Below are 17,110 nucleotides of genomic sequence, written 5' to 3' on the forward strand. Positions count from 1 at the left end.
CAACCACCATGTCTGTCCTTCTGTGGTATTTGTCCTAAGCCACCTCCCTAGACCTCAACTCACAAAAAACAGCACTTGGATTCAGCTTTGCTCTTTCATCCATTTAGCAAACGTTTATTGAGGGCCTGTGCTGGGCCAGGCACTGTGAAATGCGCTTTAAATGTCCTTGATTTTCATCGAGACCAAGAGGCAGAAAGGAACAGGGCTGGTGGAGGGGGGAGAAGCAGGCAGCGAATACAGGGTGCTGGTCAAGGCTGGGTCAGGAGGCCCCCACCCTCAGGTGTCTGGTCCCGCACAGGGGCCTAGGACCTGGGCTGCTGCTCCCGACTTGACACCTACTATCCACTCTAAGGGTACTTTCTACATTGCATTCCTGGGAAGAAGGCTTTCAAATTTGACTGGGAGTTAGAAGAGGCAAAAAGGGGAGAAGGCCCCAGAGCGAGCCCCAGGATGACAGGAGCTGAAAGCAGTGTTCCCAGACCACTCAGGAGAGGCACCATGAGCTTCCCAAGCTCCCACTTATCTTTTGAATCCTGAACTGGAAGAAGCTAGAGTAAAACCCACAGTCTTTAAGCTCTGAGCTCCTCAGTACTTTGTCAGTTCTGCCTTCCAAGGCTGACAGCAAAGGGCCCACTAGGCTGGTCTTCAGGGCAGTGGGAAGGAGTCAGGAGGTGGCACCCCACACACTCTCCCAAACCCAGAAGCAGGGAGGGGGACCCAGGGACACAGAAGGCAAAGACAGCCAAGGGGGCTGGCCAGCGGACCACCCACTCTGCCTCAGGCCAGCAGGAACCAGCTCTCCCACCAGCATCCATGCAGCCCGCGGGCCTGAGGGCTCCCCTTGGAGGGAGCCTTGGGGAAGGGGTCCTCAAGGATCAGCCAGGGGCTCCGGCAGCTTCTGCCTAGACAAAGCAGCAACAGCCTCAGCAGCACCAGCCCCCGCTCAGCCCCTCTCCCCATGCCAGCTACCCCCTTGTCCCCACCCTGGGTAGGGGGTGGGAGAGGAGGACAGAGAGGCAAGGAAGGGACGTGGAAGAGGCAAGAGGGCAGAGAGAGGTGTAGAGAGATGGTGTGACTTCCATCTATCTTCTCAATGCACTTTAAGTCACACACAAGAATCTGTGTTTGAGGGACTCCAAGGTGGTGCCGAGACAGAAACGTTTCTGAGGCAGATGATAGGAAATCAGCAGCAAGCCCCAAAAAGAAAGGAGCCAGTGTACTCAGAGCCCCAAAAGGAAGCAAAAAGGGGCAGCTCTAGGAGAGATGGTGCCAGCCACATGGGGCAACCACACGGCCACAGAGAGGTCAGGAGTGGAGGTGTGGGGTGGTAGACACAGAGCCACCAAGAAGCCAGATGGCTGGGGGAGCACAGTGCAGTGGACCCTAAAACGACCCCTCATAGTAGATGGAGTTTGGGTCAGGAGTGAGAGCCCACAGGAACCCCCCTGGCAGGGAGCCTCCAGGAGGGCCACGGAGGTGCTCACACCCACCCCGGGTCAGCACCAGCAGGGACACGGAGAGCAGCCACCCTGATGTTTCAGATGCCCAGAAGAGGCTTCTGTCTCAGACGGGCAGAGCAATACCAGATACAGATCAACAGGTGGACGGCTGGGGACGAGGGTGGAGAGGGACGTGCCACACATAGGTGAGGGATGGACAAGAGGAAGAACAGAGGAGGGGCCGTGGACATGGGACGGGACCCTCCCACACTGCCCTGCTCACCGAGCTGCTGCGATGGGCGACTTCTTGGCAGGGTCCAGCAGGCCACCCAGGCCACCAACCGGTTCCTCCCCCAGGGAGCGCGTGTCTTTGTTCAGCTGCTGCAGGCGGGAGCTGAGCTCACTGATCACAGTTGGTTTGTCGTCTTCAGGCCCAGGGAGCCCCCGACTCTCCACGGGGTCCCCCCATAGCTTGGACCTTCTCTGGAAGAGGTAGCGAGGGCGGGCGGGCCCGGCGGCAGAGGCCAGCCCGGCAGAGGCGGCGTGGTGCTGTTGGGCCATGAGCTCGCTGTCCGAGGACTGTTTCAGCAGCGGGTCCCTGAAGGTCACCGGCCCCTTCCCCAGCGGGGACTTGAGCTTGGGCTTGGGAGGCACTGGTGGCTTCTCGAGTAGAAAAGTGTGTCCATCGGCGAAGGAGGTGTGGGTGTCAGTGAGCTCCCCACTCTCCGAGCTCAACGTGGACATGCTGGACACCGTGGAGATGGTGCTCGTGGTCTCCAGGTGGGGGTCACTGGAGCTGCGTGTGTCAGCCTCCTCCACCCCGGAGTCAGCTGCAGACTCAGGGGCAGGGGGTGGCTCACTGCCGGGCTTCCCTGAGGCCGGGCTGGGCACCGTGGTGGGTGAGGGGCCCGGGCCGGGGAGTGGGGTGGCCACCAGGATCCCATTGGCAAACTCTTCAGGGGGTGGCACCAGCCCAATGCGGGCCAGCTCCTCCCTGGTCTCCTCATCACTGGAGGACAGCTGGGCGGGCGGCAGGTTCACAGCGAACACCAGCTCCGGCTCCTCCTCCGAGCTGCCCTGGCCTGGTCCTGGCTCTGCTGGGGAGCTGCCGGGGGGCTGGGCCCGGGGGCTGGGCAGCGGCTCTGCCCCCGCCGCGGACTGCACAGGGGCCGGGGCCAGCTCCGGGGTGCCTGCGCGCTGCTCCTCCACCGCCAGCCTGCCGGCCTCCTGCCCGTTGCTGGTGGCGTGCACGACAATGAGGCCCGCTGGCCGCTGCAGGGAAGTGTCCAGGACACTGAGGATCATGGACTTCTTGTCTTCAGGGGCCTTCCGCTCCTCTCGGGGCGCCTTCTCCGTCTCCCGGCGAGCAGGCACGGGAATCCAGGCCGGGCTGCGAGGGGAGAAGGCTGGGGAGGCCAGGGCCCCTCGCTCCGCCTCCCGGGCCTGCACGTCCACGAACAGGGGTCCGGGGCGGTCGGCGTCAGGGCTGTGCACGGGCGTGGCGGAGCGGGAGGGCGCCTGGGAGGCCAGAGCCCGCTCCCGGGCGGCCAGGGCGAGGGCCAGGGGCGAGCTGGGGTCCAGGGGCTTGCCGGTGAGCGGGTGGATGAAGGTGGAGCCCGAGGGCCCGAGGCTCGAGGCGCTGACCAGTGGCTTCAGAGCGGAGACCGGGGAGGGCAGCAGCAGGTCGCGGCCGGGCGTGGGCCCGGCCCCCAGGAGGCGCTCGTCGATGGAGCGGGACGGCTGCAGCGACGGCAGGTCCCCGCCGGGGGCGCCGCCCTCGACGGCGCCCACCGACAGGAAGACGGTGGAGCGGCGCCGCTCCTCCAGCCGCCGCTCCTTGCCCGGGCCCGGGCCCGCGCCGTAGTCGAGGCCGCCGGGCCGGGGCGCGCGGTGCGTCGGGGACGGCTCGCGCGCGAAGCTGCCGCCGCCCGGGCCCGGGCTGCCCACGGCCAGCGCCGCGCGCTCCTGCGCGTCCTCCACCTGCAGCTGCTTCACCAGCGGGCTCTTGCGGCGCTGCGGCTTGGACGGCGCGAAGAGGCCGGCGCCGAGCGCGCCCAGGTTGGCGTAGGGGCTGTCGGGGCCCGGCGCGCGCGGCCGGCGCTTGGCGCGCTCGGGCGGGGTGGCGGCGGGCGCGGCCTCGGGCGCCGAGTCCTGCAGGATGATCATGGAGCGCGCGCGCCGCTGCCGCTCGGGGTAGGGCAGCGGCCCGAGCGCGGGCTCGTACAGGCCGGCGGCGCCCGCGCCCAGGCGCGCCTCCAGGCCGGGCTTGAAGCTGGAGCGCACCGTGTCGTAGGCGCGGCCCGGCGGTGGCGGCGGCGGCGAGAAGGCGGGCGGCGGCCCCGAGTCCAGGTAGTAGGGCGCGGGCGGGGGCGGGGGCGCCGTCTGCGGCGGGGGCGGGATGCCGCGGCCCTCGCGCCCGGAGTCCTGCATGGACGTGCTCCGCGGGAAGCGCCCCTCCAGCAGGGACGCCAGCTTCTCGTCCTCCCCTGCGGACGGAAGGGCCCCGGTGAGGCCGGCCCGGGAAAGGCCCCTCCGGACCCCGGCGCCCCCTCCCACCGGCGGGCCCCGTCGGGCTCCATCCCAGGCCAGCCAAGGCCCCAGACACGTGGGGCTGAGTGGAGGGTGGGAACCAGGATGGAGGGCAGGGGAGGCACCGGGAACCCAGACCACAGTCTGGGCACATCCATGGACAACCGAGCTCTGCGCCCCGCGCCCTGTGCTGAAGGGTCCAGGAGGGGACGCTTCAGCTGCAGAGACAGGGACGGTCCCACCAAACCCTGACGGCCTGGGCTATGCCAAAAGCTGCTCAAGCCCAAGACCTCCAGCCACCAGAGAAGACACCCCAGAATATAGGGGCAGCCCCCCAGAAGTGGGGGCAGAGCTGCTGAGAGGAGCTAGGAGTGGCTGGTGCAGGGCTTCCCACCCAAGAATGGGCAAGGCCGTCTCAGAAGCATGAGCGGTGCAACAAGCAGGTGTCAACCAAAGGTGGCCAGAACAGGAGGAAGGGGAGGTCAGGAAGGAGCGGGCCGGTGCGCTGACTGTAGGTGAGGGGACAGAAGGGCTGTAGCCAGCGAGCCAGCGGACACACACACTTGCCAGAGAGTTGCTGCCCACGTGAGGGCTGCCCTGTGAAAAACACCGAGGCTCCACCCAGGACCTCATGGGCGGGCCAGGGATCGCTGCCTGCGGGGAGGTTGCTGATGCAACCGCAGGGGCTGACGTTCAGTAAGGGTGGGTGGAAAGAAGAAAGAAAGGGTGAATTAACACGCAACGGCAGGCTGAGCACCCGGGGCCTGTCACAGTCCTGCCCCGTTGGCTCCGGGACCTCAAGCGAGCACCAGCTCTCATGGGCAGCACAGGTTACAATGAACCCCACTCTGCCTGCCTTGCTCAGAAGTCGCTAGGATCCCGTGCTCAGGGCCCTTGTAGTCCTGCTGTGCAGCTAGAACCTGACAGAAGCTTGTGGACATGACGGGACACCTGTGCTGCAGGTGTGTGCAGTTAGGCTGCAGGTGCTGGATGGCCCTGTCCAAGGAGAGTGGATGAAGGGCCCCACACTGGCGCACACAGGTCTCTGGTCGTGCTCCATACTGGGCTTGGTCAACATTTCTGTAAACCCACTACGATGCAGATCACCTGTTCCTGACCACGTCCCCCTTCAGAAGCCACCACAGCACTAAGGCCCCAACACTACACTGTTTGCATCTTGCTGGGCATAACAGCTCTTTTTAGCCCCACGTATGTCAAGGGTGGGCTTTTCTGTAGGATTGAATTCTAGCTCTGCCAGGTACTGACTTTCCTTAACCTCTAGGAATGTCAGATTGCTCATCTCAGGAGGACTGCCTGCCACAGAGCAGAACAGGGAAGGTGGCCGACCTTACCATCATCATTTTTAGGTCTGCCTTCCCTGCCACCGCTGGACACAGAATATGTACCCAGCTGGACCTGGGTCCCGTCCCCCCTCCCCCCTGTTTCTCACACAGCATATGAACACGCACAATCACCACAAGCCTGTGCATTAGATGAGGACAGGAAGAACCAGCACACCTTGAGGACGCAGAGGCGGAGTGACGCGTGGAAATGAAGACCGGGATTTAATGCTAATGGCACACCAAGTTCTGACTCAGGGTAAAGGAAAGCCACTTGCCTCTGTTCTCATACCATCTGGGGTGGGGGCAGGGCCTCTTGGGGCAAAGGCAGATCCCCTTTATCTGCTCTAGTAATAGCAGAGAGCATTGCTTAAGCACTTACTGTATGCCAACCTCAAGATGCAGGATCTACATCTTACAACATTAGCAGTCGCTGAGCATCCCCAGCATGCAGAGCACAGCACTCAGCCTGTGAGTACAACCCACTGAGTAAGCCTCAGAGTCTCGAATCCTGAGGTTTCACGGGTGGTGCCATGTGCCCACAGCCACGCAGCCAGGACGTGGAGTAGGAGCCCCAGGAGCCTGACAACTCAACCTAAGTTCACATTGGCAACTGGAGGGTCACTGGGCCAAGGGCAATTAAAGGTGAGCACCTGTCCGCCCCCTCACCGGCAGAGCACAGGACAATGCAGGCGGAACCAGTGAGTTGGAGCTGGCAGCCCCCGTTGAGAGGCTCAAGGTCTGCAAGGAGTGTGCACAGATCTGGACCTGCAGTGGTCAGTTCTAGGACTGGGCATGGCTGAGGGACAGGCTATCCGGGCAGAGTGAGGGTAGGTGGGCAACCACAAAAGCTGGTGGGAAAAAGCAAGTGCTGGGAGACCCAGATCAGAGGGAGGCATAGACAAATGTCCCTAGATGAAGCAGGAGATGGTTGGCCCCCAGGGCCCTGAAGCAATGAGCAGCCCACAGAAGGTCAAGCTGGAGGCATGTGGGGTGATAACTGCTCTGCAGGAAGCTTCCTTTGGCCACAGCATGGACTAGAGGGCAGAGCTAGGGTAGGTCATGATGTGCTGGGCAGGGCTGAAAGGCATGTGAGGTGGCAGCCCACTCCCAATTTGTCAGGGGAGGCAGAGAATAAGGAAGAAACCGCAGAGGACTCCCAGGGCTTAGGCCAGGGAGGGCAGCGGGAGTGCCTCGTGGCTCCAAAGGAGCTGCAGTCTCACCAGGCTTCTTCCCCACCCTCCCACCTACAAGAATGATCCTTGGCAGTTCCTGAAGGACCGGACTGCACACACCAGACTCTGTCAGCAATTCGCTTCACTGTCCCCCAGAATCTCCTACTTACCTTGCACACCTACACTCCAGCACCTTCTTGCCACCCACCCACCCCAGGCCTCTGTGACGTCCAGGTGTGACTGGGCTCTCCAGTGAGCTTCATTTGTGCATGTGCCTTTACACCCACCATGTAACAGCTGAGCTGTCTCCTCCCCCAGCTGAGCCCCCAGACCCAGCCCAGGGTTGGCCCAGAGTGAGCATCAACCGGCAGGGGCCCTGCAGTGGGCAGGGACCATAGTCTAGGCAGCCGGGTGGCTGGAGGGTCAATAGAAAATGACAGGAAGGGCAGCTGTGTGACCTTGGGCAAGTCATTTTGCCTGTCCTTGCCTCAGTTTGCTCATCTGAAAACAGACTCTAATGGTGATACCGCCACATGGTTGCTGTATGAAATGAACCAGTGTGCACAAAATGCTCAGTGTCCAACCCACAGTACGTGCCGAGCAGGGCTTTACTCTGATGTGTAACGGGCGGTGGGTGTGGTGTGGTGTAAATGGATGGATGGACGGACAGGTGGGCAGGCGAGAGGACAATGGATGCCTGTGGGGGAGGCTGGACACCCAGGGGAGGCACCTATTAGATATCTGGATCTGGGGTCAGGAGACGGCAGGTGTGGGTTGTGATGACAACTGGTGGCTGATGAGGTGCAGCCTAAGAAAAGAGGGGAGACCAGGAAGTGCCATCGAGGACGGCGGGGGGGGCTGCTGTGCATCCCCAGGACGAAGGCCATGGGTGGCCCTGGAGGGAACAGTTTCACTTTTGGGCGTGGAGGGAGCTAGCCAGCCAGGGGCTGAGGAACAGGTGAGGACGGGAGACAAGCAACAGCACAGGGGACCTTTTGGAGAAAAGTGGCTGTGAAGGGAGGAGAGTGAGCAACTCCTGCAGGGACAAGAGGGGCGTTCTGGGACCAGAGACCTGATGTGCACCAGGCTGCAGGCAGCAGCTGGGACAGGAGACAGCTGACCTGAGCCCATGGGGTTAAATAGCTGAAGGGGCGCCCACCGACGGCAGTGGGCATGGGGCATGGGGGAATCTCAAGAGTCTGTTCCAACAACGTATCTCTAGGCTGGAGGAAGGACTGACTTCCACATTTGTCCTCAAATGAGACCCTGGGCTGGGGCCAGGGAGAGGTGGGACTCAGACAGAAGCTGGTAGCCCCAGTTGGGGGTAAGGAGAGGCAGGGTCCCCTGAGCCCACATCCACCCAGCCCCAGCCCCATGCAGCCCCACAGCCCAGCCATACCTACAGACTTGGTCCGTGGAATCCCCTTCCGCAGGGAGCCTGGCAGCTTCTCTGGGCCTGGAAGGCCCTGGCGTTCAAACAATGACTGTGGAGTTGGGAAGAGGGGACCATAGCGGTTCCAAACACTGGGGCCCCCAGCTCTCCATCCAGCCCCACCCGCTGTCCTCCTAAGCCAGAGACCAGACACCCCCTGCACTCAGCTCAGCGGTGCTGGGGCCTGTGGGGCCCATACCCAGGAGTTAGATCCAGACCCTGCCCTCGGAGCAGGAGACGCAGGCAGCTGGGGCCTGGGTGGTGTGGACGGTAACACCGTGTAGACAGCATTGGGCAGGGTGGGTGCAGAACCTACGTATGGCCTGGGACAGGGGGAGGAGCCCAGAAGGTACTGGGTGGGGGACAGAGACCCTGCATGGTAGCCTGGCAGAGCTGGGGCATCTGGGTGGTCCCAAGAGCAACACAGAAATTGCCTGAGGCCAGAGGCACCAAGAGCCACAGCCACAGGAGTGAGAACCCAGCAGGTGCTGGACAGTGGCCATTCTGGCTGCTGAGGTGGCCCAAGTGTCTCCAGGAGAGGCCGTGGGCACTTCACCCCCCTCAGAGAACGGGTCCAAGTGTTGGACTCTTACCTCAGAAAAGAGGGGATGTGACACTCTGACCCCGAGCCCCGACCGCCCAGGACCACCTGTGGCTGGCTTACGCTGATCTCAGCGGGGGTGATCCTCCGGCTGGTGGGCCGCTGTTTGACAGTAGCGGCTCTGGAGTCAGCGTCCGCGATGTCCGGCCTCAGCGTTGGCTCTGCAGCAGCTGCCAGGATCTCATCCAGCTTCTCTGCACAGCCAAGGAGACACCACCTCAGCCACCAGGACCTGCCGCCAGCCCCATGTGCCGCTGGGACCCCCTCATCCTCAGCCCCTCACTCACTACTGAGGCCTGCAGCTGGGGACCCCAATATGAGGCCGTGGATCTTGCGCCCCAGCCAGCCTGTCCTCAAGGAGACTCCAGGTGACCCTATGGACCCCACCCAAGGAAAGACCATTCAGACCGCAGGGAAGGAGCAGGGCGGGGGACAGAGCCATTTAGAGCCCATAGTCTCCCTGAATTTCACTCCATTTCCCCTTGTCCTCAGCACATGGCAAGTTCCTTTTCTGTCTGTCCCACACCACACTAAAAGGTAAGCTGTTCCTGGTGGGTCACAGCCCTAGGACAGACCCCGATGCACCATCAGGTGTCCATGAATACACCAATAAGGAAAGAAGGCACAGGTGGATGGGACACTTTCTGAAACAGAGCTAGGGGCCTAAAAAATGGTTTGATGCAGCAGGATGGGAGGCCAAAGAATCTTCCTTCACCCTGAGGAAAAGCAGCCCCACCCCAGGTGGGCGGCACCAGGAAAGGAGGAGCACATGGGGGCAGCGCACGGGGGCAGCGCTGGAAGGGACGTGGGGGAGGGGCTAGGAGGACCCGGCTGGGGCTGACGCCTGAACAAGGCCCAGGGGGGAGGTTCTTTTCAAATCCATCATAAAAGAAAATTTCGTTTGCTTGTTTTTATTAAAGTAAAATAGTTGTTTTAAAAAGTGGTACTTTTGATTATCAAAGTGATTTGGAAGTTTTGTTAAACTAACGTGTGTATCTGAGAATGGGGGGGGGGGATCTCTGGTTGGATGACTTGCCCCGGGAGGTCAGCGGCTCTGGCCCCTGTATCCCACAGGGGCACCTGTATCCCACAGCCCACTCAGGACCAGCACGTCAGCATGCACTGGGGTGGGGACAGCAACCGTGTCACCTGGCTGCCACGCCAGCCCTGCCACTCTGCACCCCCACTGCACCCTCCATCATAGGCCCCTCTTTGGGGTTGTGCCAACCCCAGGGGGACCATGTGTCTGGGCCACTTGTCCTGGCATCCTATCACTCTCAAAGTGCCCCTTTTTGGAGAACTCCTATGGTCAGCGTGAATACCTCCTCCTCCCGCCAACCCCCACCTGCAGCTGACAGTCACTGTGGGGAAGTAAACTAACTCCCCTGAGAACGTCCTGGACCCAACCCAAACCAGGCCCACCCACCCTCTGCGGTGGCTCTGTCCTGACTTAACTTCTTTGTGACCCAGTGTCCTCATCTGATAAAACCGGCACACAAGCAGCACCTGCTTCATCTCCAGGGGGAATCAGCACGTAAGAAGGGCCCGCAACAGCTGGTGCAGGGCAGGGCTGAGCCCGTACGCACCCATACCTCATGCCTGCGCACCTCAGCTCCCCAGGAGGACAGCAAACGCTGTTCTGTGCATTCTGCCAGTGCCCAGCCCATGCCCTGAATGGTACGGGAGTCCACCAGCAAAACACCTCCAACTACAGCACCACCGGGCCCGTGCATGGCTCCCAGCACCATCCGAGGACAGGGCCCAGCTGCGGGACAGGGCGTGATGGTTTGCGGAGTCTTCTCATTGTTTTTGTAATAAAGTGAAAAATGCCCTTTCAGAAGCTGAAATCGCCATCGCCACCATATCAGGTCCTCAGTGATTCCTAGAGTGTACTGCTGGGCCCATCCCGCAGCAACCTCACGAAGATCCTATCATCACCCGTTATACCCATGAGCACACTGAAGCTCGAAAGAGAGAAACTGCCCCAGATCATGGATCCAGTAAGAGATCAGACCTAACTGCCACGCTACACAGAAACTGCAGAAGTAAAGATGAGAGCAGAGGGAGAGCCCCGTGGAGCACACGTGGTTTGTGGCACCTTGCAAGACACGCTGCCTCCTGAGCCACGGGTTTAGAGAGGCTGTGCCTCTAGGTCCAGAAGACCCAACCCCAGAGACCCCACGCAGTGTTCACATGAAGTTTAGCAAAGCAACTATTTTTGGTCATAGGGCAATGGTGCTGGGACCAGGAGCGGATTATTTTCAAAAGGGAAAGAATCAAGAATTCTGCAAATTACAAGCTGATGTTGACATAAATGCCCCCCAAAATTAGAAAACACATTTTTAAGTAAATTATTTTAGATACTTAGAAAATGAAATAAAGCCCATTAGGAACCAGGTCTGGGCACTAGGACCTGCTCATTCATGCAGGACGGCTGGGTTTGCAGCTGTTTGACCAACAGGGCCCAAGATGGGATGCGGGGCCTGCAGGTGGTGAGCCACCCCATTTCCTCCACAACTGAGGAAGCCCACAGGCTCCAGGGCAGCATCCTGGAACCCCCATTACTGAGCTGGAGGGCAGAGCCAGAACATTCCGTAAATAGTTTGGGTGTCTGCCCCAAAGGCGTGGAGGAAAGGGTCCCTGGAGCAGACCTTGTCATTGGTTTTTAATACATGAAAGGCACTGGGGAAAGCACCTCACCTGGGCCCAGGGGGAGGCGTAACAGCAGCCTGCGGGAGAGGCCTGGGCTGAGGAGCCAGGCAAGTGTCCCCAGCCCAGGGAAGGCCCAGTGGATCTGAAGTGGGAGGCACATGGGCACAAGGCCATGGATAGCAAGCAAATACACATCTGGACCCCAACTCCCATCCACCCAAGAGGCAGAGGGGGCAGCGGAGGCTACAAGCCCTCTCCAGATGCTGGGCCTCAGTGCCCAGGCCCAGGCGACTCCATCTCTGCTTGGACACTGCACCCCTGCAGTCGGGCTGGACACACAGACATCAAAGGATGCAGAGGGTGGGGCTGAGGAGGGATGTTGGGAGGGAGCGCCAAGCCCCTCTCCAGTGCTGTGGGACTCAGACCCCTACTCTGGGGGGACTGTTGGCTCTGGGCTTGGCCCTGCAACCAGCCTGCACAGGAGGAGGGCCCACACCAGGCACAGGTGGCCCCCAGAGGACAGGCAGAAATAAGCCACACAGGCAGGAGCTGAGCACCCTGACACCCTGCCCCAACATGGCCCAGTCACCCTGCCCCCCTAATTCCACAGCAGAGCCTTCGGGGCCCTCGGAGACCTCCGCTCCCCAGCTCCAGGCCACGGCACATGCAGTGGCTTCCGCTGGGGGCTCTCCCACCTCCTCCCCACCAGGTTGCTTCCACAGGCTCTCTGTAGCTCTCACAGCCCCCCAGCTCACCCAAGCCCCCAAGACCCATGGCTGTGCCTCCCCATTACACCCAGATGGTCACAGCCTGGGAACTTGCCACCCATCCTTCCAGGTCCTTCCACCACACCCCTCCCAGATCTCCAGGGAGAAGGCCAACAGGAGGGGGCTGCAACCCTGACTTGAGCTGGAACTTCCTCATCAGCACCCCCAGACAGGGGTCAGGGAGGGCCAGGGCCCTGGGAACACAAGCAGATGACTCACCCCCTTTTCTTCTCCGAATGGAGGCTTGGAATCAAGAAAGAGCAAGGGGTAAGAGGCAGGCTCCATCCCTCAGCACCTGGGTCTCACTCTCCACTCATCTCCCTGCCCCATCCCTGCCACCCCCACCTCCCCCAACAACCAGCACCTCCCCAGTCTGCCCCGGGCCTATACCTCATCATCAGATCATGAGTGGCAAACTTGCCCAAACGCCAAGTTGGTTGGTACATGGCTTGAAACTCAAGGAGGAAACCACCACAGGCAAGAACGTACACTTGTGTGTGCATGCACACACACACACACACATGCATGCACACACACAAGCCTTATGTCCACACATGCACGCACATGCATGCACACGCACACGCCTTATGTCCACTCACACATGCACGCACACACACACACACACACACACACACACATGCACACACCTTATGTCCACCCACACATGCACATATACACACCTTATGTCCGCTCACACGTGCATACACATGCATGCACACACACATACGTACAAGCCTTATGTCCACTCACACATGCACGCGCATGCACACAGACATGCACACAGGTGGAGACATGCACAACTAAACCATACTCAGTTCAGTCAAATGACTGTTCAGAAAAAAGACAAAACCCCAGAAAAACCAAGTCCAGAGGCCACTGAAAACCGAGGTGGTCACCTTGCGCATTATATGAAAAGTAGATTTTTTAAAAAAGGCAGGATAAAAACATTTTCCAGACTGAGGCTATTCTTCACTGACATTCTCATCACAAAAGGAAAAGGAACCAAAAAATTACAGGGAAAGTACAGGTTTCTCTTGGGAGAGTGAATGAACAGGTTTGGACCCACCAGGGCCCCACTGGCCTGGGTCTCCAGTGACCTCCAGCACGTCCCTGGTTCAAGCTGAGTGGATATGCATGTGGTGATTGTAAGCAGCCCCCGACACTGAAGGAAACAGCGACGTCCACCTTTCCTCTTCCTTCCATCTCCTGTCTCAGGAGGAGGGTCCCTACCCCAATCCCTTCCCCTCTCTCCCACCTTGCTGGCCACTGCAACCCTTCATTTTCTGGGAACCAGCCTCTGCTCCTACCATTCCGCACAGAACACCCCATCCCTCCTTCCTCCTGCAGGGCCCTGCCTCTGCCATGTCCCAGGAGCAGCTGGCACCCACTGGGCACGAGCCTCCGCCCTTGCCACCTGCTTCTCTTCTTTCCAGGTGTCCTGATCATCTTCTCAATAGACCGAGGATCCAAAAGGGCTCTGTCAGCCCCTGACGGTGTGACTGCAGGACCAATGTGTTCTTGCCAGTAATGACCCAACAGGTCTTACTTCTAGCTTTTAAAAGCAAAAACACTGGATTGTGGTATGGCCCCTTAGGTATTAGGGAAACCCTGATGCTGGTGTGGTTTCCTCAACTCAGGCATTCCCAGGGGGACTGATAAGAAAGTCGGCAAGTGGGCTGGCTTCCCAGGACAGCTGTCCTCTGGGGGCAGGATGGTTTCCCAAGCTCCTGGCCACCTGGGCCCTTCTCTGGAAAGAGCCACATGAAGAGCTTGGGTCCAGCTTCAAAAGAAATCATGAAGTCCAGAAGTGTGGGCACAGGCTCCATGCTAAGCTGTCCCTTTATCCTCCCCAGACTCTGCTATGGGAAAAGCCTGGAAAAATGATGCTGGCCTGAATCTGTGTGTGAGCTCTTCTGGAGGACAAAGGTCTGCAGAGCAACCCCAGCAACCCTGTCCTGAGGCTTATCATAGCAGAGAGAATGCCAGGCCAGAGCAGGGAGGAAAGGGAGCTTCTTCCATTTGCTGGTTTCTGCAGACAGAAAAGCCCGGAGAGCAGAAGGCAGTTCTTACACTTCCACAGGGCAGAGTTCCTGGGTCCCAGGATTATAGACCTCAGCCCCAAAACCACTTTGGGCATAATAGGAGATTCCCTTCTGCACATGCAGGTGAACACCGCTACGTGACAGCCTGACAGGAGACTCCAGGAACCTCCTCACCAGAGCCTTGGCCTGGTGTCCAGCCAGACACAGCTGCCTACCAGCATTGGCTTATTAATCAGTTTGGATCCTCAATCAGTGTGATAGGTAAGCATCTTGTGACTGACTTTGCACCTTTATGACCCTGGGGCCACAAGTCTGCTTGTTTCTCTGCCTCCCTCTTGAATTAGTGGGTTTAGCTGGGTATAGAATTCAAGGTGAAAAGGCATTTTGACTCTAGAATTTGAAGCCATTGTTCCATTGTCTTCTGCCTCCTACTATCACTGATGAAAAATCTGTTGTCAGTCAAACCGTCAATCCTAAGTCATCCAGCTTCTTGCTCTCTGGCAGTTCTTAAGATTTTCCTGTTTGTTAATGGTGTTCTAAAGTTTTGCCGTGATAGACTGAGATGTAGATTTGTTTTTATTTCCTTGCTCATAACTTATACTTCTTCAAACTGGAGTCTTGTGTCTTTAATTTGGGGAAATTCTTAGCCATTTACTCTTCAAATTTTGCCTCTTCCCCATTCTTCTTGCTCTTTCTCTCTGTGGCCCCCACCGGCTGCTGGCAGGTACTGGCAGGTGCTGGCATGTCTCACAAGTCCTCTGCATCTCTTAACTGCTCTTTGATATTTTGCATCTCCTTATCTTCCTGTGTCACATTCTGGAGAATCTCCTCAGAGTTATCTTCCAACTCCTTGTGTCTTCAGCTGGGTCTAGTTACTGTTTATCCCAGCCATAGTTTTTGTTTGGGTTTTTTTAACCTCAGTGACTATACTTTTTGTTTCAATAACAGTTTTTTAGGGATCCTCTTAAAATGTGCTTATTCTTTTGTTGTTGTTGTTCTGTCCTGTTCTTTCATTAGGAGTTCCGTTAGTTCTCTTCAACTTTGTAATAACTTAAACATCTTATTTTATTGTCTTTTTCGTGTTCTTCTATGATTTCCAGTTCTTTTGATGCTACTTCCAGTTCCTGGGCTTGGTTCTAGCTTTCCCGTTTCTCATGGGCCCACGACCACGTCTCCTGACCTTGTGCGGGCATCGGAACCCCAACCCCTTGCACTTGCGATTTATATCATAGGCTATGAAAGCATATCAGCTCCCTCCACTGCCCTGGCTTTGATTTCTCTATTCATTTTTGAGCTCTGAGGATTTCTTCTTCCTTTCTTTTGAATTCTCTGTGTATTTTTTTAGATTTATTTTATTTTACTCAAAATATTTACAGCAAAAAAAATCCTGACCACATCAGCCCCATCTATCTTGGTACCTATTCTCCACATTGGACTAAACTGCAGTCAAGAGCACCTGCTTGAAATGAGGCAGCTCGGCCTGTGACCAGGAAGGGTCAGGGCTCAGCCCAAGTAAGGTCAGAGATAATCCTGGGGGCTAGGGTAAGGGTTCCTTCTATGGCTGGGATAGAACCAAGACTGAAGCCATGTTTGGGGCTCAGCCTAGAACCAAGATAAAGTCCCCTCCTGTAGCCAGGACTTGGGACCAGAGTCAGGGTTCCTTCTACGACTGGAGCCAGAGCAAAGTATGGGACTGGAATTGGGTTCAGACTGTCACGTGTACTGGGACATGCCATGATGATGATGTTGATGGTCACCTCAATTAGCACACACCCACCCACAATGAGGATAATGGTCAGGTGCTCTGGGATATGCCCATGCTGAGGCTATTAATGGTCACAAACGTCAAGACGTGTCCACAATGAGGCTGTTAGTGGTCAACCTGAGACTGTGCCCACAACGTGCCTCATCAGCATCCAGCACACTCCTGCTCGCCTCCCGCAACTCACGAGGCCCTGCCCCACCACGTACCAGTGGAGCTCACGTGGCCCTGTGAGGGCAGCAGGCTCCCTTGACTGATGAGTGGACAGAGAGGGTAAAATAAGCACAAAGTGACACAGGTAGTGCCTGGCAGAGCCGGATATACCTGGGGTGCCTGGCTGCTGTTCTGTTCTCACTCGGATGGGATGCAGGAGTAAGTCAGAAAGGGACGTGGAGAATCAGAGGCACACACACAAACACATGCACACGCGTGCAAACACACAGCGGGCTGGGCCCTGTATTCCAGCCACCTATCCTGGTCATCCCACTGTCTACCTCCAGCCCCTCTGCCCTCACCCCTTCCACATGCCACCCCCTCCTCACCCCACAGGCACCAAATTTCCCAACCATTCCAACACCCACCATTTACCCCTAACCTGCTCATACGTCCACCCTCTTTCCCCCATCTCTGCCTGGCTTCAGCCCCAGCTCAGTGCCCCCAGCCTCCCACATTGCCTGTGTCCACCCACCCTGGGTGCCCATCCTGGGCTGTCCACCCGCTGTCTGCCCCCACTGCCAGCCCCAGTGCTCACCAAGTTCCTCAAGTTCAGCGGTCATAGACTTGGAGCGCAGAGTCAGCGTGGTGCTGGGGGCCCTCTTGGGGGGCGGTGGGGCTGCAAAGAAGAGGGAGGCCTTGGCCCTCCTGTCCAGCAGCAGGCGGCGCGGCGTGGCCAGGTGCAGGTGCCACCTGCGCTCTACCGCCTGGATCTCCTCGTACTCCCGCGAGGACGAGTCACACTGCGCCAGGATCTTGTTCAGGCTGCGGCTGGACGCAAACTTCTTCATGGCGCTGGGAGCTCGGGGAGCGCTGGGGCCGGGCAGTCCCCCCAGAGCCAGGGCCTCAGGAGGTGGTCAAGGGTGCCGGTGGGGATCACAGTGCTGGCTGGCTCTGGCCTGAAGGCCCACCCTGCAAGCTCCAAGGGCCATGTGAGGGGACACCAGAGCCATGGAATGGGGGCTGGGAGGGGCCTCCTGACAGGCTGGGCTCCTGCTGCTCCAGGGCTCCCCCCAGGCCCAGGTGGCCACTGCCTCTTGGGGACCAGGGCGTGGTCAGCCAAGCCACAAGCCTGGGCTGGGCCGGGCCAGCCAAGCCTCCTGGGCCCAGGCTGTGCCGCGTCGTCGGTGCGGCGCGGCGCGGGGAGAAGACGCTTTT

The 17,110-nt window shown here is 58.8% G+C and overlaps 1 protein-coding gene across 4 annotated transcripts in view; it reads right to left on the reverse strand.

Moving 5' to 3' along the window:
* The window catches only part of SHANK3 (SH3 and multiple ankyrin repeat domains 3), a 47,802-nt gene that overhangs the window by 6,359 nt on the left and 24,333 nt on the right, over positions 1–17,110 (reverse strand). For 3 of the 4 annotated variants that reach the window (XM_063075172.1, XM_063075173.1, XM_063075174.1), the window contains 4 exons: positions 16,491–16,571; positions 8,580–8,710; positions 7,883–7,967; positions 1,723–3,925 (listed from right to left, as the gene is read on the reverse strand). In XM_063075172.1, coding sequence (XP_062931242.1) covers positions 1,723–3,925; positions 7,883–7,967; positions 8,580–8,710; positions 16,491–16,571 — 2,500 coding nt within the window. Of the gene's footprint in view, positions 1–80; positions 903–1,722; positions 3,926–7,882; positions 7,968–8,579; positions 8,711–16,490; positions 16,572–17,110 lie in introns of those variants that run through there. The other variant, XM_063075175.1, reaches the window with a different exon arrangement.

This window comes from Cynocephalus volans, chromosome 12 (assembly GCF_027409185.1).
Source record: "Cynocephalus volans isolate mCynVol1 chromosome 12, mCynVol1.pri, whole genome shotgun sequence".
Lineage (NCBI taxonomy): Eukaryota > Metazoa > Chordata > Mammalia > Dermoptera > Cynocephalidae > Cynocephalus > Cynocephalus volans.